The 23,160-nt window shown below is 37.6% G+C and overlaps 1 protein-coding gene across 1 annotated transcript in view; it reads right to left on the bottom strand.

Annotated features, from left to right (window-relative positions):
- Positions 1 to 23,160, bottom strand: part of EPB41L5 (erythrocyte membrane protein band 4.1 like 5) — a 69,509-nt gene that overhangs the window by 33,359 nt on the left and 12,990 nt on the right. Inside the window, exons 4-14 of the mRNA XM_081343274.1 lie at positions 17,744 to 17,786; positions 16,354 to 16,432; positions 12,339 to 12,383; positions 10,551 to 10,603; positions 8,407 to 8,527; positions 7,199 to 7,286; positions 5,865 to 5,953; positions 4,970 to 5,039; positions 2,107 to 2,276; positions 1,175 to 1,281; positions 257 to 284 (exon numbers count right to left, since the gene is read on the bottom strand). Of these exons, the coding sequence (XP_081199400.1) occupies positions 257 to 284; positions 1,175 to 1,281; positions 2,107 to 2,276; positions 4,970 to 5,039; positions 5,865 to 5,953; positions 7,199 to 7,286; positions 8,407 to 8,527; positions 10,551 to 10,603; positions 12,339 to 12,383; positions 16,354 to 16,432; positions 17,744 to 17,786 (893 nt within the window). The remainder of the gene's footprint in view (positions 1 to 256; positions 285 to 1,174; positions 1,282 to 2,106; positions 2,277 to 4,969; positions 5,040 to 5,864; positions 5,954 to 7,198; positions 7,287 to 8,406; positions 8,528 to 10,550; positions 10,604 to 12,338; positions 12,384 to 16,353; positions 16,433 to 17,743; positions 17,787 to 23,160) is intronic.

Raw genomic sequence — 23,160 nt, 5'->3', positions numbered from 1 at the left:
CATCAACATTCAAAATCCCATGACTTTAAAATGCTTTAATATTTTGCTTTTTCCATTACAATTCTTAAAGTTTCTAAGCTCTTTTGAGGTGGCAGATTTCAGAAAGTCCATCAGCATTAGAAATATTCCCCAAAAAAGTAACAGAGGCTAAGAGAAAAAAACCCTCATAATTCCACATGAAGAGTTCCAAATAGATGGGGTCATGGGGTAAGACTAACTATACATGAAGACTAACATACACAATTGAATGTCTTACCTAATTCCTTCAGATGCGTGAGGATGAGCTATAATAAAATACAAAACAAAAATGTTATTGAGTTTGTACAAAATATCAAACACAAGTTTGTTTTTTAAAAAACTAAACGGTTGCAAAATATTATGAGTGATACTTCAAAAATATTTTTAAAAGTTAATGTTCAGGAAAACTGACAATATATAATTTGCTGGATAGCACTATAGCTGGTTGTCAACTTATGACTGGCCATTTAACCCCTCTTCATAGTCACAACGGCCTTTTTAATTTAGTTATTGAATTTACTGGCCACCCATCTTATCACAGGGTAACTCTGAGAGGCTTATAATATTAACAAGATAAAATTATATAAATAAAATAACCACAAGAATATAGTATTTTTGACTCTATAATGTTGGTATTCACTAGCATTTTTGCCAGTTTTGAGGCCTGTTCCTCCCTGCATGGAGGGAAGGGGAAATCCTTTAGCGCATTGGACTTCTCAAGTCCAGCATTCCATTGGCCTGTAACCTGCATGGTTGCTTAGCAACCCTAATTGGGAGAAACGGGATTGCAGTTGTTGAGTGAAGCCATCACATAGGAGATCACATCACTCAACAACTAAGATTCTGGGTACAATTACGGTCATAAGTGAAGGACTACCTATGTGTAATCTAACTAAGGAGATACAGTTTGAAATAAATGTTTGAAAATATATCTGTTAATAGTATTGTCATTAGTATTACTAGCTATGATTCAAAAATTATGATAGTAATCGAAGGAAGGATATGTCTTGTTTCTTCCATCTAAACCAGCCAGCAAATTGTTTCAAAACTGGCATGGAGTTCAGAAGTTGAAAGAAATTGTAATAATTTCTACTGAGGTAACATGAGTAAAGAAAGCAAATGAAAATTTTTATATCAAAAACAGAACTCTGATTACCTCTCATTTGTAGTGTCCTCCTTGAGTATCGTTTACTAGGTCTTCTCTCAAAAGATGATGATCTTCTGGCTTTATTAGTCTTTGTAGTTTGGTACTCTGTTTTCCCACTACATGAAGGATATAGTGAATAAGAAGATATATAGTTAAGTTGCTCCAACTGACAACACACAATTATTCTACAGGTATATTTAAGCCAGCTGTGAATAACTGCAAGCTTCCATAAGTATATTAAATAGTAGGACTTTAAAAATTATCCAGAAGTATTTTGGACTTTGCACCAAGCATACAACCCGCATCCTATTCATTAAAGTAGAAACCGGTTTTTTCAAGTCTATGCCATCTTGAAAAAAGTTGCCAGCCTGCTAGTCAGGCCAAAAACAATATAAGTTTTGTAGCAAAATTAAGAACAATTGCATATGCTTGGCTTTGCATAGAATCACAGAGTTTCAAGAGATTGGTTAAATCATCTCAACTCAAGGGTGTCAAACTCGCAACGTCACGTGACGTGTTGGGACGTATCGTAACTTTTTTTCATTGCCGGCAATGGGGTGGGCGCGGTTTCGGCATGATGCATCCAGCCCGCAGGCTGGCAGTTTGACACCCCTGTCTTAACTAGTTTAAACCTAATTTAATTAATTAATTCCCAGTAAAGTCAGGAAAACACCTTATGGGATCCTTGGGAAATGTCTACACAGGTTTTGCTTGAAAACGTCTAGAAAAAGCAAAACCACTGCCTCCCAAGTTGCTGTTAATCCACTTCTGTAGTCCAGATTTTTAAATTATATCTGCATTTAAAGAAATTGAAATTGCTTGGGATTAGACCTCCCACCTTTATGGTTCAATTCCAGAAAGGCGAAGATCTTATACAATCAAGCACATTTATTTGCTTTCTATTATTTGAGAAACAAAAGGAAAAGGAGATAATGGCTAACCTGTATCTGAATCGGGACCCCAGCCGAATGAAGCTTGATCGACTGGAGCCTTTTTGAACAGGTCCACGGAGGCGGAAGAAAGCATGATGCTCAACAGCACACTTCCACAAATGTTTGCAGGCCTTTGGATGTTCCAGCCTAAAGACAAAAGTGTGTTCCTGCTCTTTACCCTTAAAGAAAGATGAACACCAGAGAAATGTTGTGGAATAGTAGGCACATAAACATTGACTTCACTGCTTAAGGCAAGAATAATACCATGCACTGAAACAAAAGATGGCTTGTCCCAAACACGTATCCAATTAAAGCAAGTAAAAAGATGTTTACTAACGTTACAAAAGACCGAAGTGAATATTTACTGATTTAAGAACATTGTCTTTGATATTTTATAAGACTTGACAGTGCAACCGTTTCCTTTTGCTGTTTTGACACAAATAAACTGAAAAGATAATGGATTCCCTTTTTGTTGGGCAGCATGAACAAAAAAATAATAATTGCAACTGTTACATTTTATTCTAGAATACTTGTTACTTAAAATGAATAACCGCCCATATCATTTTAAAAATGCCATGCTACGACAGTGTGACAGAATCTAATGAAGAGCTTTTGTATTTTACTGAGTAGTTTAAACAACCTGATTAAAACATGCTGATTTAAACACTGGAGTAGGAGTGTTTAATAGCCTTGTTACCGTGGGCATTTATTGACTTTCATTACTGTATCAGAACATGGTTTTGTACACGTCTGCAACAAGCGGTGTTTGCCCACTCGCTGGCATTTTATATAGTAAAATATAATATATAGGTATGATAGATATATATTATATAGTTATAATATAGTGATCCATTGTACAGTTTGGTTATAAGGAGCTTGTTCTCTGGTGTACATACAGTTATAAATATTTTATAAAGGAGTAATACAAAGCAATTTTAAATACTTCCAAATGTAGCACCATCACCGGTTCATGAGCTGTCCATAGTTAAACTTAGCAATAGGATTCTAGTTTTGCCCACGATGCAGAAGACAATTTTAATATTAAAGAGCCTTGGTGGAGCAGTGGGCTAATGCCTCCTTAAGTAACCCCAGCTGCCTGCAAATAGTGCAGGTTCGCATCCCACCAGGCTCAAGGTTGACTCAGCCTTCCATCCTTCCGAGGTAGGTAAAATGAGGACCCAGATTGTTGGGGGCAATAAGCTGACTTTGTAATAATGCCGCTTGGGGGGCGCGCGAAAGCCCTAATAAGCAGGCATATACATAGAATGAAGGCTATTGCTAAGCACATTGGTTTGTGCTTAAATTGTAAGCCGCCCTGAGTCTTCGGAGAAGGGCGGGATATAAATGGGATTAAAATAAAAAAAAATGAGTACAGCATGAATATACTTTCAGTTATTGTTTCCTTCCTTATCTGTTAATGAGTCAACAAGCCAGGGTTATTAGTGACTTCCCATTCTAAATTGCTGGAAAAGGGTATATGTGGTATGCTTACGGTTTGCACATTATTACTTGCCTGCTTGTAGAAAACCTAGGTTTTGAAAATGAACTTTGCAAGTTGCAGTGGGAGTCTCAGATGAAAACAGTGCCCGTTTTCTGGCACACCCTGCTATCCTTTTGTAACAGTCTCTCTAGACTATTACGATTTAAAGAACAGCCTAACACAGAGGTCCCCAACCTTTTGGGCACCAGGGACCAGTTACGTGGTGAGAGGTTTTTCCGCGGACCAGAGGGGGCATGGCTTTGTGTGCTGCCTGCATCCCGCAGATGGGGCTTTGCTTGTTTTTACGGCCCGGTACCGGTCCATAAAAAGCCCTAATAAGCAGGCATATACATAGAATGAAGGCTACTGCTAAGCTTGTAAGCCGCCCTGAGTCTTCGGAGAAGGGCGGGATATAAATGGGATTAAAATAAATAAATAAAATAAATAATAAGATAAGAAAGAAAAAGGAAAAAGAATCATTTCTGAACTCTTCTGAAGAAAAGTCAGAGGGTGCCTGCCGCAATACATCTGTTTTTAACATCCTGCTTTTTCTCTTGAGAGCTCGTAGTAGCATCCATGGGATTCCACTAGCAATTCTATGAGATAGGCTGGATTGAGACCAACTGACTGGTCAAATACTGTAGAAGACAGCAAACACTACCTGAGTGAGGAATTCTTTCTGCATGTCCCCAATCCAAGTCCAACAGCTTAACCAAAACACTATACAGGCTTTCTGCATCTCCACTCACCAGTGCTAATGGCTTAATGTAATGTATCAATAAGACACAATGGAGCTATTTTGTATTTTCTATGAAAACTGAATCATTTATTAAGCCCTTTATGAAATAAGATTTTTAAGCATTGTCTGTGCAGGATCACTTAAAACAATAAAATACAACAGACTTGCATGTTAGAAACAGATTAACATGCTGACCTAATATAAAATAAAACGAATATTAAAGTAAAACATCAACAGGCGTAACAATTAAATACGTGGCTAGAGGAAACAAAATAAATAATAAATTACTTTAAAAATATGAAAGGTTTAAATAGAGATGAGTGTATGACACACATGTTTCCTTTGGAAAATTTTCCAAGAGCAAGGGGGCAACATCAAAAATATCTTTCTTATGATCAATCTCCAATTCCTCCGAATGAGGCATTATTTGAAAAAAGGTTCCTATAGATCAGCCTTACATATAGAAAAAATATAAGAACTTTCAACTTTCCATTCAGAAGAGAGAGCTAACCTACAGTATTGACTCCGTTGATTTAGTGACTATAATGTACATACCTCTGGCATAACTTTAATGAGATACAATAAAAATAAGTTTAATTTCAGAGACTTTACTTTCCATAGAAGACCAAGTGAGGAAGATTTTTTTCTTTTACCTGTTCATCATCTTCAACCACCACTAGTGTTAATTTATTCTTTTTGAAGTCCAATCTAGTAATCTTTGGCCTGCAAAAGGAAAAATAGTGAATGTATTTACACTACAATTTATTCATAGAGTTAAAAAAATAAGTTGGAAGAAGTATTTGTAATAGAAAGATTATCTTGCATAGAGTTTAAAAAAATCTTAGAATTATAATTAAAAGATGCTTTAAATCTAAGTATCAATGGTAACTTTGATTAAAAGTTAACTATTACATGTAGTTATTCATTTCATTTGTTCCCTTATACCATTTTAAGCAAATAATGCCACAATTACCCTATATATTCCAGTTTTCCATTATAATAAACCCAAAGATATTATTTCTCAGACACTGAGACCTGCTATTTGATATATATTCCTTTCTAAGAGTCATCCCAACTATGCCACACAGGATACCAATTTAACAGTGTTGTAGTTGTTATAAACTTTACCAAAAGCCTTACTCAAATTTAGGCTATATAAACTCTAAATGCAAGTGGACTCTCTAAAAATATTTCATATTAGATATGGATATTACACATTTCAAGGGTTAAGAAAAGTTCCCTTTCTCCTGCAGTTTCTACTACTAACTGTCACTGATAACTTCCTCTGCTCTAAGGTTATTAACTCTTGTTTCTGTTGATTGACAGATCAGAGCATTCTGTGGTTGATGGACCTATTTACTGTTCATATATTTAGGCCACGTGTAGTTCTTTAGGAAGGACTGTTTTGCCCCCCCCCGCCCATGATTAACATACTTAAGTCACTTTTTAAGATTCCCCAAAAGTTTCACGATCCTGTCACTGTGACTTTGGGACTGGTCAAGTCTTCCTTGGCAGTTCAGCCATAGACATATAGGTTTTCCAGCTTACCAAAAGAACAATCCAATCTTGGTATCTCCTTCAAATACAAGGACGCCTGTCGGTGTTAATCCAAGGCTATAATCATTGCCATCTCTTGCCTAATAATAATTAAAATTAGGTTAAAATATTCCTTCAAGTATGATTTTTTTTGCACAACAGATTATCTTAATACAATTAGTATTTTAATTATTGTTATGATTTTACAGCAAAATGAGTCACATACACTGTATCTAAATTAACACATGACCTAGCAAATGGACAATTTGTTCCACTAAATTTCCTGCTTCCCAACAGAACATTTAGGGATGATCTGTACTTTTCATAATATTTTATCTTTGTATTTTAAATTGCCTCATGGTTCTTTATTACAATGTTATTACCATTGAAAACTTTCCATAACTATGCTGGAAAGAATGGAATTTTTAAAAACATGGGGCGGTGGAGAAAATAATACAAATAGTAATAGCACTTAGCAATGGAACTTAGACTTATATACCACTTCATAGTGCTTTACAGTCCTGTCTAAGTGATTTACAGAATCAGCATATTGCCCCCAACAATCTGGGTTCTTATTTTACTGACCTCGGAAGGCTAGAAGGCTGAGTCAACCTTGAATCAGTCAGAATTGAACTCCTGGCAGTCAGCAGAATTAGCCTGCAATACTGGATTCTAACCACTGCACCACCACAGCTCCATATTACTTATATGGAGATATTCTAGCTAGCTTTGTCCTTACTTTAAAACATGGGTGTCAAACTCGATTGCGTCACGTGACGTATCGTGACGTTTTTTGTCTTTGTGGAGCCAGGGTGGGTGTGGCCTAAGCGTGATGCATCCAGCCTATGGGCTGCCAGTTTGACACCCCTGCTTTAAAATGATTGTTAGGTTATCAGTTAGATATTATTTCTTAAAAGAAAACCCCTATGGATTCCATCATATTTTCCATCAAACCATTACGACATTGTCAGTTTGTACTAATACATTATGTGTGCTTTCAAAGTCAGTAACAAATAAACAGCTTTTACTCACAGATGATTGTATTAAATGTACTGTTATCACCACCAGTACAACAGTATATTCTATTGGGGTACATTGACAAGAGCCTTAACTGGTAAATTACATGGCTTTTTTCCTTTGCAGCATCCCACCAAATCTATTCTGGAGAGTTTCTTAAGATCCAGAGATTTGTGATGGCCTGTGAGACAGCTAATCTGGTGTAGCCAAAGTATCATGCCATGGCAAACAGATAAAATAAACAAAAATCCATTTTCTTATGCCTGAATTGTGTTTTTTCAATATTAACAATACAAGCATTCCTGAAAAGATTGTTACCACAATCTTACCTTTACTATATGCATGTCTACTCCATACATTTCGAGCCATTTTGCTTTGTTCAAATAGTTTGTTTCTGCCTGAGCTGGTGACTGACCCCTGAAATAATATACGCAGCACAAAAATTACAGCAAAACTATAAAATCCTTCCAGAAAAACTGATTACACATAAGTTTAAAAGTGCCCAAGACAAACTAAAGAGTACCAGTTCTAATTCAAATGTTAATAGTGTTCCAAGGCCATAGATGGAATCGTTTGCCGGTTGAGCTCCAGATGGCGCCCGACCTTCGCTCCTTCCGACGTGATCTGAAGACTTATTTGTTCGAACAAGCCGGCCTGGCCTGATGGGGGATGGGTTTGGATTTTATTGTTGTTTTAAATGTATTTTAACCTATTGTTATAACTTGGGCATCTCGTTTAATTCTTTCTTAACTTTTGTATTTTTGTACTTTTATGTTTGCCCTGTTCACCGCCCTGAGTCCTTCGGGAGAAGGGCGGTATACAAATAAAATTATTATTATTATTATTATTATTATTATTATTATTATTATTATTATTATTATTATTATTGTTGTTGTTGTTGTTGTTGTTGTTATTATTATTATTATTATTAATGCTTATTTTGTTTAGAAATGTAAGAACTGGGAAAGTATTATACCACATAATTAAGCTGTGGAAACCTGTGCAGTTGAAACTTGTACAGTTGTTCTGATAAATTTGGAGATGTTAAATTTGTGCACTAGTATTTAAAAATACCAGATTGTTTTAAGATCTGTTGGTATTTGCTCTGTAGAGAAAAGTAAATGGCATAATATTGAAAAACAGCTTCTTCTTTATCTGGCTCTTAAGTACAGAGCAAAATCGCAACTACTCTGCATTTACGGGGGATTCAGTTTCTTGATCCCCATCCTGGGGAACCTCTGGTGAAAACTAAAAAGAAAATGAGGATAAAGCTAGTACACATACCACTATGATATAAATGTTATCAAAAAGACATATTCTGTGTAATTGTTTAAAATAGTATTTGACCTAATTAACATTATGGTCTCTCTTGTAGGGATCAATTACAGATCTACAAATATTGATGAAATCCCAATTTATGCTAAATACTAAAATAGTTCTCAATAACATGCCACAATGGATAGAAAATAATACAAACATGTACAAAATTATATGGGAGGGGCAAGTTATGGATATTTACAATCCAGGACTTAGTTACCTGTATTCCTTCCACTTCTCAAAAATGGACAGTTCCATCTCTTCGGTTTGATTGGGCACAAATCTGAATTCTGACACCATGTCCGGAATGTGCTCAATAGGATCATAATCCCCAAGTTCAGCTGCAAAAAACAGGGTATCTTAGTCACTCACTCAATAAAAATAGTCTTCCTCTCTCAGTTAGATTGGTTGGAACTGTTAATATCCAAAATGCTCAAGTTATGGAATCTTTCAGTCTCTAGAAGCTGGAAAGTCTTTATTCACTTGCTGTGTTTTAGCTATCAAGAAATGAGAGAACATTTAGTGTTGATAAATACATTTATCTCCTACACTGGTCTCCTCCCAATGTCATACAAATGGAATTTTGCTTGCCCGATAGGTGTGCTCCATATTCTTATTTCTCCCGTACTCTCCCCCACACATGTTCTAAATCTGCTGAAAAGAGTAGAAAATCTTTTTAATTAGACATGCCTCTTTCTCTTGAGAATGGCCAAGGCAACCACAATCTCAAAGGAGTATCACCAGGTTTTTATGCCTTACTATTTCTTATTTGTATAAAGTTATTTTGTAATAAGGGATACACTTCTATAAGCATAATTTACAGAATTAGGCTGCAATATTGGATATATTTTCTCCCAAATTAAGGCAATTTTATTTAAATTCTAATAGATATTTTCAAAAATGAAAAGTTTTACATTGGTATGTGTGAAACAGAATATACGTCTACATAATTAAATAAAAAAATCAATCTCGTCTCGTGTAAATTAGCATCCTAAGACCACTAGCAGTGATTCAGAAACTCAGGACCACCACTTCTTCATAACGTTTCTGCAATACTGAGAATGATTTTGGCTACATAAACATAATTTTATTGCCCTCCTCTTCTTGCATACAGGCTCTCTCCTCTCAGCTTAATTAGCTTATAGACGCTATGCAATTAAATATGGCTTGATTGCACATAAATCTAATCAGTAGAGCACAGCAGTTTACATAAAGAACAAAACAATAAAAGAACATATACAGAGGTAGCTATAGTCAAGCTAGTAGCAAATAATGGAAACAACTCTGATGTAAGTTAAAAAGGAATGTAGTACATTTTTATGTCATATATAATGAATTGTGCAAGAAAGAAAATTCACTTTTGCATTTCAAAGCAACGTACTGAATAACTTAACTGATTTATAAGATTTTGTGTAGGTATCAGGAAACAAAAATTTGTAGTTTTGATTTTATACATGGGGGGAAAAATTACACACATACAGGTAATCCCTGAACATTCTTTATTCCTAGACAAAAAAAAAAATATCCAATTATAAATCTGTTATCTACAATGAGAACTATCTAAAGCCAAAAAGCACTTTAGTAGCACTAAAACCTCCAAAACTGGTGTCCTATAAATATTCCATTGAATTTTGTAGAAATTATTTCTGCATAAATAAATTTTAAGCACTTAAAATAGGAACAGGTTTAGGTGAATTATAAAAATTAAGTAAATATTAATATGTGGAAATAAACACGAAGTAAAATTTAAGGACACCATATGACAAAATCACACATAGAGTTGTACATATTTGTTAAAATTCAAGCTTATTAAAGCTAAAACAAGAAAACTCCTTTTATATTTATGAGAAACAATGAAAAATAAGTAAAAACCTGGCAGCTTTTTAAAAGAGAGCTTGGGAAAGATGACAAAAGCATTGCCATACTCTGTGCAGGATTCCAACTGTCAGCCAGGTTTGTAATCAAAGTTGCATTTTGCTGTTCACTGAGTTTGTCAGAACAAAATTCAAATAACAAAAATAGTTATCTTTACTGAAGAAAGCTGACTCTTCCTATTCCTGTTTAATCCCCCACCTCAGATAAAGATCACAGCTCTGCAAGCCTCAGAATTCCATTCATACTTCTTAATCATGATGGGCTGTAAAATAGTTGTCCAAAGCTGAAATCTTGGTGGTCAACATTATTTGACGTTGCCTTATCGGCTTTATAATCCGGTGGTTGGATTGAACATGAAATAGATCCTTCATGTACAAAAATAACCAAGCATCTGCATGTGGTTTGCTACTGGCAAAGGAAACCTGTTTGGCTTGAAGAAGTCCATGGTTTTAAGCAGCACACCCACACAAAATTCTCCAGGCAACTTACCCTGTAACATGTAAGCTGCTAATTGCACTGCTGTTTCAAAGGGACATTCCAATCTATAACAAGAAGAAAAAAAGTATCAGGCAAACTGTTCTAATATTTTCTTTCTTTCCAGCATTTATTGGTAACCTTAATCCCAAAGGATTGGGCTGTAGGCTGTGTAGAAATATAATTAGATTTTAAAGGAAGGGAGGAAGGGAATAATAATGAGTTTCAATAAACTGGCAAAGCGTGCTTGCATTTGGCGGTCAGAAACCAAACTAAAACAATCTTAGTACAATGAGAGCTGTGCCTATAAGAAGAAAGGATACTATGTTGTGTAAATTCAGAAAAGCATTCAAAGAGCCATGATTACACGCAATACCATATCTTTCTTTGTGGTCTGTCTTGATAGCAAGCTAATGTGAGGTTTTTGCATGACTCAGGAAAGTAGAAAGTACCGTATATACTTGAGTATAAGCCGAATTTTTCAGCCCACTTTTTGGGCTGAAAAATTCCACTTCAGCTTATACTCCAGTCAACAAAAAAACTTACCGAGGACTTGTGCGCGGCCGAGGCTTTGGTGCTTCCGGGATCGCGCGCACCTCTCCCAAGCCACCGCCGTCCGGAGACCTGCCGAAGTTTGGGGAGGTTTGGGGAGGTGCGTGCGCGCCTCCCCAAACCTCCCCAAACGTCGGCAGGTCTCCGGACCTCCGCACCCTGCCTGCCTGCTTCTTTCTGCAGCGGAAAGAAGCAGGCAGGCCGGGCGCGGAGGTCCGGAGACCTGCCGACGTTTGGGGAGGTTTGGGGAGGTGCCCAAACCTCCCCAAACGTCGGCAGGTCTCCAGACCTGGGCGCGGAGGTCCGGAGACCTGCCGACGTTTGGGGAGGTTTGGGGAGGTGCGCGCGCACCTCCCCAAACCTCCCCAAACTTCGGCAGGTCTCTGGACGGCGGCGGCTTGGGAGAGGTGCGCGCGATCCTGGAAGCACCGAAGCCTCGGCCGCGCGCAAGTCCTCGGTAAGCTCCGGGCGGTCACTTGCTTCGCGTCTCCTGAGGGAAGGGGGGGCGACTGGAGCGGGCGTGTTTCCTCGCCTGCTGGGCGCCGCGATTTGCCCGGGGAACGCGCGGGCCCCGAATGGCAGCGTGGAGCGAGGAAGCGGACAGCCAGGGCTTCCCCGAGAGCCGCGGCCACACAGGGTATTCCTGTGTATTCAGGCTTGCAAAATGGCGGATCGAGCCTCTGCTGACGGCAGAGGCTTGCAGAGCGCGGATCCAGCCTCCGCCAGCGGCGGAGGCTTGCAGAACGGCGGATCGGCTTATACTCGAGTCAATAACTTTTTCCAGTTTTTGGGGGTGAAATTGGGGGTCTCGGCTTATACTCGAGTCGGCTTATACTCAAGTATATACGGTACTCTCTTCCAAACATGCATCCAATGGCTACTCTTGCTGAATATGCAAAATGTAACGCTTGACAAATGTAGATGCCCAAGACAATACAGAATCTCTTATCTAGGTTCAGTGAGCTACAGATATGAACAGTACAAAGGAAATAATCTAGCAGCTGAACTACCTGATAACGATGTGTCACTGCAGAGTAGCATTTGATTCACACAGGAAAATTCTTCCTAGGGCCTTGACTGTAAACAAAAACTCCTTGGGTTCCACAAAACACAACAGTCTCAGCTAAAGAGGCTACCACTAACATCTACGAATTTTAACCATGGATCAAGTATGTACCTTGCAATAAGCCCAACTCAAGATTTAGCAGGTTGTGTGAACTAAGTTTTAGTACAATTATTAATAGTACTTACTTGCCACTCAGAATATCCTGCTTTAGTTGAAGAACAAATAAATATCTGTTTTAAAAGGGGAAAGCAAGAAAAATATTACTGAGGATGCAAGGATATTTTGAGTATAAATATTTAAGGCTTTGAACAGTTTAGGACCTTGCTTTTTAAAAAATCTTTTAGGAATAAATGAACTTAGAAATACTGAAAAGGGTTAAAATTTATATATTCTGAGCATTAAACTGTATGATGGAATGGAGTGCTCATAAAGCTCCAAAAAGAACATCACTATTCAGCTTTTTCACAACAACAGAATCATATCTATTAAACATAATGAATAGCAACTGCACATCACTATTATATGATTATATATAACCCAGATAGAAATGCAACATTATACAACACTTAACAATTCTATGGCAAACTGCAAAATTTGTCAAAAGTATCACCTAGAAAGTAAGGAGTACTATTCATGCATGACTGGATTACAGATATTGGGGAAATAAATGAATCTGAAATTACAGAAAAGTTTGATTTGTACAATGCAGTAAAACAAGGAGAAATTAATAAGAGTTGTGATGAGAATTTTTTTTCCTTGTTAATACACACATGAAATTGCTATCAAGCACCATAGATATACTCTATAACATAAGATCATTACTGCATAGACACAATCCTGAAATCAAATCAATTACATAAAGGAAAACAGAAGATGAGATATACATTCACTCAGCTAGAACATTTCCAGCTGCAGACTGTGGACAGATTATGAATTACTGGTATAAAATATTTGGGTTAATATCAGAAGATTAAAGAAAGAAAAATATTTTCACAGAGAAGCGAAATGTGTGAAAACATTTAGAAGAAAAAACATGTAAAAGAAAAAAACCCCAACATTTATCTAAATGGAAAAGATGTAAGTGGCATTCAGAACAAAGTATCGTAATAACTAGAGAAAACAGAGAATGAAAGTCTTCATCAATAAGGAAGATCTGAAATGACTGAACACAAGCTTCCGGTGTTAAGCAAGAATGAAAGAGGAAAGATATATCTACCCCAAATAGTAATAACTAAAAGAAAATAATAACAAAAGGGAAAAGTTATTTTTAGGAAGACTCCTTCTACTGAAGAAAAGACTGGATATGGGATGTACCATTAAGACTTCGCTGAATGAGAATGGAAAGAATTTTGTATCTGAAATTTAGATTTTCAGGTGACAACAAAACTAGAAACAAGAAGTTACAATAGTACAGCAGGGAAAATTGTGATGACTTTAACCTGTTTCCATAGAGTTGCATAGAGATTGGAAAAGACTTAAAGAAGAGGCTAGAAAATGTGAAACTTTTATTAACTCTTCCTGCAAACAAAATTTTACGTAACAATAAAATGGTACATGAAGACAAAAACACCAAACGAACAGGAAGACTTCACAAAGGCGAAGGATTATCAACTAGGTAGCAAGTATAAGACACATAATAGAGTGAGCAAGGAATTTTCTAAAGAAGCTTTATCTCTGCTTTACTGATTATAGCAAGGCCTTTGATTGCATAGATCATGGCAGAATATATTGGGCTAATGGGTGAACCAGAACAATTGATTATTCCTCAGAAGAACAAGAAGCTACTGTTAGAGTGAAGAAATAGAGTAGGGAAGGGAATGAGATAAGGGTGCATAATGTCCCCCTATCTGTTGAAATTACACAGGGAATATATTATGAATGGCAAAATTGGAAGAGATGGCAACTGCAATCAAAACTGGAGGTTGAAACACTAACAATCTGTGATATGCAGACAATACCATATTGTTAGCTAAAACAAAATAAAACAAGCTGACCAAAGACAAAATGGAGAGCTCATTATGAAAATAAAAATGGAAACTGAAAAGTCTGGGTTAATGTCAACCACTATATTCAATCCCTCACTGTTTATGACAAAGTGATAGCGGTACATTAGATAGCCCATGACCCACTGGGTCATTATTTAAGAAGTTGTTTCCTTACATATACAGAGAAAAGGACCATGGGGGATTGTGTGTGACTTCCAAATTTCCCATTGACCTTCTGGTGGGAAGCTGGCAAGGAGGTTAGAAATTAGAATTACATACTTGTGGCTGACCATGGCAATGCAGCAATACTGAAGCAGTCACAAATTTGCCAAATTTCAATCCCATGCTAACAATGGGCCCAAAATTTTAGGCGCATTCTTTCATTTAGCCCATTTGAGGGATGTTGATTCACAAACTTGCCCTATAACGCTTCATTTCACCCAACTGATGTCATGAAGAGACACAGGAGTAATAATAATAATAATAATAATAATAATAATAATAATAATAATAATAATAATAATAATAATAATAATAATAATAATAATAATAATAATAATAATTTTATTTATATACCGCCCTTCTCCCGGAGGACTCAGGGCGGTGAACAGGGCAACCATATAAAAATACAAAAAATACAAAAGTTAAAAAAGAATTAAACATATGCCCAAGCTAAAAAAACAGTAAATACATATATTAAAATGACCATAAAAACCCAACCCATCCCCCATCAGGCCAAGCCGGCTTGTTCAAATAAATGCGTCTTCAGATCGCGCCGGAAGGAGCGAAGGTCGGGCGCCATCCGGAGCTCCACCGGCAACCGATTCCATAAATCCGGGGCGCCCACAGAGAAGGACCTCCCCCTGGGGGCCACCAGACGACATTCTCTGACCGGAGGCACCCTGAGGAGGCCCTCTCTGTGGGAACGCACAGGGCGGAGGGAAGTTGATGCCGGCAGCAGGTGCTCCCTAAGGTACTTTTAGTAGCATACACATAGTTTCAGTATGCTGGAGATAGGTAGGAAGGCCTATCTGATCATGATAGATTTTTGTCATATCTCTATGACAATACATATTAGAATAGTTATTGCAAGAGTTTCCCAGTGTTGGAAGTATGGCTGTGACAACTAATCACTGAGAAAGAGTGACAGCAAGAAGACAGATGCTTTCAGTGTACGGATCTGAAGAGGGTTAATAGCAACTGCAAGAAGAGCCAATCAGTTGTTTCTGGATGAAAAAGACTGACAAGACTGCTTGAGAAGCTGATTGTCAAGCAGAAATTCATGTATTGGGGAGAAAAGCACAAAGGATTCTCAGTGAAAACACAGAAACAAGGAAGAGTCTGTTTTATCACAGAAGAATAACATTCTGATTGAGGAATACTCATTTTCCGATTTCAGTTTCCTGTGTTTTCCTGGGGCGTAATACTGAAATGGGATAAAAGAGGAGAAGTGATTATTTTTAAGTATTTTTTTTTCTACTTTTTCATCATTTAAAAGAAATCCCAGAGCAGATTTCTTGGTCAAGTCCAAAATCTTTTTATATTTGTTTGGTAGGAACTTCATTTCATAAGTATTCTCGATAGAATGGGAATGCTATGAGGACTGGATATAAAACTGAATACATTTCACTGATATTTAATGTATGGATTTGCTCCCACCCTTTCACTATTTATTCAAGTGCCTGGCCTTGGGGGCATAATCTGAGTACTCAACTTTTATTTAACTGTTTAAAAACTAGGAACCTTGCAATATTCATATTCAGATTATAAAGGTAAAGGTAAAGGTTCCCCCGCACATGCGTGCTAGTCGTTTCCGACTCCAGGGGCCGGTGCTCATCTCCGTTTCAAAGCCGAAGAGCCAGTGCTTGTCCGAGGACGTCTCCGTGGTCATGTGGCCAGCATGACTAGACGCCAAAGGCGCACGGAACGCTGTTACCTTCCCACCGTAATGGTCCCTATTTTTCTACTTGCATTTTTACGTGCTTTCGAACTGCTAGGTTGGCAGAAGCTGGGACGAGTAACAGGCGCTCACTCTGCACTCGGGATTCGACCCGCCAAACTGCCGACCTTCTGATCGACAAGCTCAGCGTCCTAACCCGCTGAGCCACCGCGTCCCTTTTATACACTGCGTCCCAGATTATACACTGGGCTAAAAATACAAATCATCAAAATTTTTCTATAGGGTTTGTAGTTTTTCTGCTTGCATACAATGTACCTTGTGAGCTCTTCACGTAAGTTGTTTGGTTCAGAAGAGTAAAATTTTACACGAAGATGAAGACAGTACGGTGGACCAACTACAGAAAGAAATATGTGTTACTGACAGCATAGACAATGTTTTGCAAAGATGTACATACAAGTACACACAACAGTTACAATTGTTCTCAAGATGAAATTAATTTAAAACAATCTAAATACAAAACATACCAGCAATACAGGGTTAAAAATAGGCAGAGGTAATTTTACATTAGGTATTAGAAGCCATTTAAGTTACATTACATTAAGTTGACTTGTCTTGCCAAGAACAGACAAATCTAGGTTAATCCCAGTATTACCAAGCTCTATTCTATGAAGTGAGAAATCCACAGATCTTGGCTGTGGGAGCTTGTATCAGCACATGTTCTACAGATTTAAAGCTGAAACAAGAGGCAGTGCATTTTTGGAGAGTAAAACATTGCAAAGCTATAGAGTTATATAGTTTATATAGTATTTGCAAAGCACAAATGAAACAAGCATACTATACTGTACCTTCCTAGGAAGAAAGCTTTTTCCGAATTTGTTCCACCTCTCTAGGTCTTCTAATCCTGGAGCCTCTCTGAACTTTTAACCAGTCTCCAAAACTTTTACTACTACTTAGTTTTGCATCCCACTAACACCTACTTCACTTGGGTTATCGAAACCTTTTGCTATGTTCTTTTGTTAGCAAAGAATGCAACCGTTCTGCAGTAGATTGTATGCATTTTGCCTTCACCCATATTGCTACTTAATTTTTGTCATGATAACTTCTGTTCCGTTCTGTTCCATTTCTCATTATCTTTCAATAAGATAAATTCTAGACCAGGTAGTCTCTGATGGTACTAATGCATCATTACCAAATGCTGATTCAGGGTACCTGTTATACTAGAATTTCAAGCTTTCTGGTCCATTCTGTATTTTACTACCAAGAGAATAATTTGAAAAAGCGAGAAATATGAACAATACATTAAAGGAACATATCTTCCTAGAAAATATCACCCTCAATCTGTCTTTCAGTAAAAATGGATTTTTTAAAATAACTATATGCAATTTGACAACAAGCCAATTTTCTGTGGTATATATAATTAATGAAATAACTTGAGTCCAAAGGAAATATAATGCCCATTTTCTGTTACTGCAACATTTTATTTCACTTTGTCCAAATATATTTTAGAGCAATGGTGTCAAACTCGATCGCGTCATGTGACGTATTGTGATGTTTTTTGCCTTTGCAGAGCCGGGGTGGGCGTGGCCTATGTGCGATGCATCCGGCCTGTGGGCTGCCAGTCTGACACCTCCATTTTAGAGGAACAGTATCCCAAAATATGTACCCAACACTTCACTGAAAAATATATAAAAACTCAACCACTTACTTTTAACTTGTTTTTTTATACTCTTTGTGTTATCCAACCAATGCTGAAAAAAGAAGAAGAATCGGATGAAAACTAAAAAAAAATATTGAATGTAAGGAAAAATTATAAAAGGCATAACAATGGGAAAATACTAAGGTAGAAAGAAATGTATCACAGGAAGGCACAAGCAAAATATTTTTTATTATAATGGTTAGCTTTAGATATAGCTGAGACTAATGAATGCTGTCTACATATCTGAAGGGCATCAGTTTGGACACACTTAGTGTACTTGATTGATATGAGACAGGAGAGGTTTCAGCTTTCATAATAGTGAAAATTAAAACTACCGCATTGCCACTGTCTGATCTTAGTGACATGTGCAATTCTCCGCTACATATAGGCTCATTCTCATCTCCAAAACTATACATACAAGTCACATAATGATAGCCTGAAGGTAGACTGGTTATAGTTTCTTTTATAGTATACAGGCTATCACATCAATTATTAAGCATACACTGAATTTAGGAGGCTCCTGTCATGTAAATTATCCAAATGAACTGATTCTAGTAGGGATTTGAATTTGAAACTTTCATTATCACATTCAGAATAACCAATTCTGTTCGAAGTGGGAAATTTCAAGCATTTTGAAAATGTTTCTGGGTAAAAACGATCGAGGCAACCAGTTCTGCTTATGAAACTTTTACACCTGAAGTAAGGCATTTCAAATTTGACCAGCTGAATCAGAGACACTCTGTATTCTATTGGCTTCTAGTCTGCATCAGCTCAAATGCAGATTGAAAAATGTCTTTCAAATCTCATTAGGTTTCTCATCCTAGCCTAGCTCACAGGAGTGCTGTGAATATAAAATGAGATAAAAGAATATATGTATAGATAGTCTTCGCCCAATGATCATTCATTAGCAATTGGTCAAAGTTGCACGGTGCTGAACAGAATAGTATTTAAGCTCAGTTCTTCAAGTTGCAGCCATTGCAATGTCATCAAGGTTAATTTTCAATTTCTGGGCACTTGGCAGCCCACTCACATTTATGAACAGAGCATGTGCTTCCACTCACCTCCCCCAACTATCTCCCTTTTGCCCTCTGCACTGTGCTGCCCCTAGCTAACCTTTGCCTCTTTCACACTCTTGCTGTTGACAAGGTGCACCACCCAGCCTGGCTCTTCCTGAGGCAGTTGCTGCTCCGTGAGACCTTCCTCACCGTGTGTGGCCTTCTCAAAGTCATACAGGGCCTTCTGAAATCTCATGAGAGAGCCCACATGTAGCCAGTAGTTGGCTTGCAAAAGGCCAGGTGGGGGTATTCTTTGACAGCAATGGGAGTTCTCAGCAGCGGTGGAACACAGAGTGGCGTTTGTGCCCTCCTGCCATCAGCAGCATCCACCCCCAGCACACTTGCACGCCCTCCCATTCCTGGTCCAACTGTGCTTGTGCCTTGCCACAGCAGCCAACTACCTGCCCACCACATAACCTGCAAGCTATGCAGGACTTGCTTTGTTGAAAGCCAGCAGAAAGTCATAAGGACGTCCTCATTTAACAACCCACCATCTTCATTTAATGACAGCAATAGGACCACCATCTCTAAGAGATACAGTCACTTTACAACTGCATTGCCTAGTGATGGGAATTCTGGCCCCAATTACTGCTATCAGCCTATGTACTGCCTTGAGCTCATAGGGGGGAAGATGGAATACAAGATAAGAAAACTAGGCAATCAGAAAAAGTTCTTTTTCTTCTTGCCATATTAATTTAAACTTCTGTGAGTGGGAAGCAATCAGACATGTTGCCTCCTCCCCCTTTCAGCCTGGTGGTCTAAATAGCACATGGTTTTGTTAGTCTGCAGCCCTGACTACTATGGGTTGCCATCAAATAATAGCAATGGAAAACAGAGTGAAAGTGTATGTAATTCACTTTAATGAGCATCATTGCAAATCATTTTTCTAACAATAGTGGAAGGTGAAGCCAGAGAACACTAAGACAAGTGCAGTTCCAGTTTTCAAAACCATGATTTTAATTTGTGCAACCAATGCAAGACAGAGCCAATTCCACATACAGTATATCACAGGAATCTTACTGACTGAATCATATGGGTGATTAAAGCAACTTGTTCTAGAATTGTAGGAATCTAACTGGTGTGCACTGAATCAGATAGTCAGATTTGTTCTCACTGTACACTGGTTGCCTCAGCAATGAGCAACAATCACAGGTAATCAGTTACCTTTGATTTATAGTCTGTCTAGATTTAAACCCTAGAAATGTGATTTCAATTAATTTTTGATTCACGTTTCCTTTTATAAACTGAGCAAGGGATCATATTTAACAGTATTTTTCCCCCCTAAGCAAATACTTCCTTAAGACGTTTCTGAAAAGATTGTGTGATGTCAGAGGAAAAAATGCTAGGATTAGTGTATTTTATACTTATACAATCCCATGGTATCTTTAAACTCATCTCTAATCAAACATTCATTCTTGCCAAAGAAATCAGTACCTTTAGTAAAAAAAAATAATAATGACTAACAGCTGAATTACAACTGAGAAATTTACACACAGAATTATAGCAGAAATAAGCAATGATTTAAAACTGGAGAGCACTTTAAGTAATTAAAAAGAGGCTGGCTTTGTTATCCATGAAGGCAGCTGGTTCTTGGTGCCGAAGGAAATGGATTATGTAATTTTCCTAGACACCCAGGCAATAAATTAGGAATAGGAAATTACATCATGGACATTTTGGGGCATTGGTATCATCCAATTTAAACTTGCTTTGCTGAGAACAAGTCAGCAGACCTGAGCACTGCAGGTGCCATGAAAGCATAAGCTAGAATGAATGAGAGAGGCAGGATATTCCCACACTTCAGGGGAGACAGAATACGTCTGTTTTCTTTCACCTCCTCCACATTCCAAAAGGGGGCTGTTAACAGATCAGAGGCAGGCACCAACACCACTTAGTTCAACTCAGTTCCTAACACCACCACTAACCACCAAGAATTTAGCTTGAGTGGCACACACAAGAGGGGGAGGTAATGAGACACACAGTGCAAAGGGTGAGGGACATAAACTGGGTGGATCAGCACAATTTTCTCCCCAAGGTTAACAGCCAGTTCATGATCATGCATGAAATATGCTATTTTCTTTATTCTAATTTATTTAAAATAAACTACACTCTGGCAAATTTAATTTAGCAGAATCAAGCAAAAGAATATCAACACAAACTGATATATAAGCTAAAATAAAACAACTTCAAATGGTGGAAAACGTTCAGGAATTTTGGCCCAAAACAGTCCACTGTTCTATTAACTGACAGCCACTCTGATAATCCCTGAATATTGACCAAGAACTCAAATTCATATATACAACAATCATCAAAGTGATTTTCTTCCAGTATGACAATGCAAATATAAAAGCAGCATTGTTTGATGGTTTTCCCAGGCCAAAAATGTTGTTGTGTGATTCTTGAATTTATATGTGTAGCCAATCCCAAAACATACAAGTAGTCCTTGGATTATGTTCATTTGCTCAAAGTCTGTTCAAAGTGAAGATGGCACTGAATGACTTATGATGGGTCCTCAAAGTTATGGCCATTGTAGTGTTCCTACAGTCACGAGATCAAAGTTAGGTCACTTGGTGACTAGCCCACGCAGTATCCTGAAGTCATGTTCTCCAGCCTTGGATTTCAACTTTTCTCACCTGGCTATCTCCTCCTCTTCCTCCTTTTTTAAAGGCAGAAGCATGAGGTCATTGCCTAATGACTGTAATCTGGATTGCCAGGACTGCTGTTGCTAAATTAGAAGTTTTGCTGCTGCAGTCATGTCACATTTTACTTAATGATGGCTTCACTTAGCTATGGAAATTCCTGTCCCAATTAGGGTGACAACCTGAACACTACCTGTATTTAATGTGAACTATCCTACTTAGTGAGCTATGCTGCTGAACAGTACATTAAAAAAAATTCTAATTCCTATTGCAGGGGTCCCCAAATTTAAGGCCCACTACTGAGCCACCAAAATGATGAGCAAGTGAAGCTTTGTTTGTGCATGTGGAGGATTTAGGTTGTGCACCCGCAACCATTCCCTCTCTCTGCTGAAACTGCCACTAGCAGTTCGCAGAAACCAAAAAGGTTGGGGACTCCTGTCCTATTGCATATTAAGCTATTTAGTCTCTACTACAGCATTCCTTGAGACCTTAGCATCAAGAACTGCCTTTTCTAAAAACACAACTGGGGACCAAAAAAAAAAAATCAAGCCTCATTTTGGAAAGATGACGCAATATTTCAAATTCAAAAATTAAAATGACAAGACAGACAATTACACAAAATAAAGGCCAGAGAATAATTTACTGTAACCTTGACATTTAATACCATTACAATACTCTTCTGTTAACACAGAATTTCCTGTAGATAAGAAAGCAGGTTGGCCAAAAAGGGAAAGTTTGTTTTTCCACAAGTCCACAACAACTGCTTTAGCTGGAGAAAAGAAAATTCTCCTATAAGCATGGGCAATAATATTTTTAGGACAGGTTGCTAACCTGTAAGTCTGTAAGAAGCCACTGGCTTCCATTTTACCGACCCAAGTTACTATGCTAAAATTTGACGGCAAAGTGGCCAATTTTTCAGTATAATTTTTAGCAATGTTCTCAATAAAATGTAACTCAAAATGCATGCATTCACCTCACCCCTAAAGCCTATCAATTGTTCAGATTTTGATATTACAAGACACAACCTTTGTGGCCCCTAACAGCCAAAATAACTTTTTAAAAAGCCATCTCTTTGACAGTGAGTCGTAAAGTGTGGTTAATCTGAAGAAATGAATTAATTCATTTTCATCTGTTTGGAGAACTTTTTTTTAAAAAAAGATTTGGACATCTAACACCTGCATAGTTTTGTTTATTTAGTTGGAATCCTAGCTCATATACTAGGAAAGCATACAATGGCAAGATTCAATAAATCCTGAAGTGCTATATTAAACAATGAGACACCAAACAAATAAAAACCCCTACAAGAATTCTTACATATGGGAAACAAAAATAATTACAGGAGACAAAACAGAATTCTTGTGGGTTGCCCTAATCCAAAAGTAGTGATCCCCTTGTGACTGAAAAACTATTTAAAATGGCATCATCAAGGTCAGGAGGTTAGTGTGGTGTTGATAGTGATGGAGTGAATTAGGCTATACTTTTTAGCAATGGGAGGATTTAAAGGGCAAAACAGGAGCATTAAATCGATCTATTCTTGCCATAAACCAATGGCAAAGATGCACTTTCTTACACTGACAGAAGGTCCCCTATAATATTGTGACTTCAGGCCCAAACCAGCAAGGTCCAGAAATGTTCAGCAACTATAGGGAAGCTCAACAGAACTAACGGGAATGCATTCCCCTATCTATCCAATAGCAATCATCTATACTTGTGGTGGCGAACCTATGGCACGGGT

The sequence above is a fragment of the Vipera berus genome (assembly GCF_964194415.1).
Source record: "Vipera berus genome assembly, chromosome: 1".
In the NCBI taxonomy this organism is placed as follows: domain Eukaryota; kingdom Metazoa; phylum Chordata; class Lepidosauria; order Squamata; family Viperidae; genus Vipera; species Vipera berus.
This window is presented reverse-complemented; position numbering and strand designations above follow the sequence as displayed.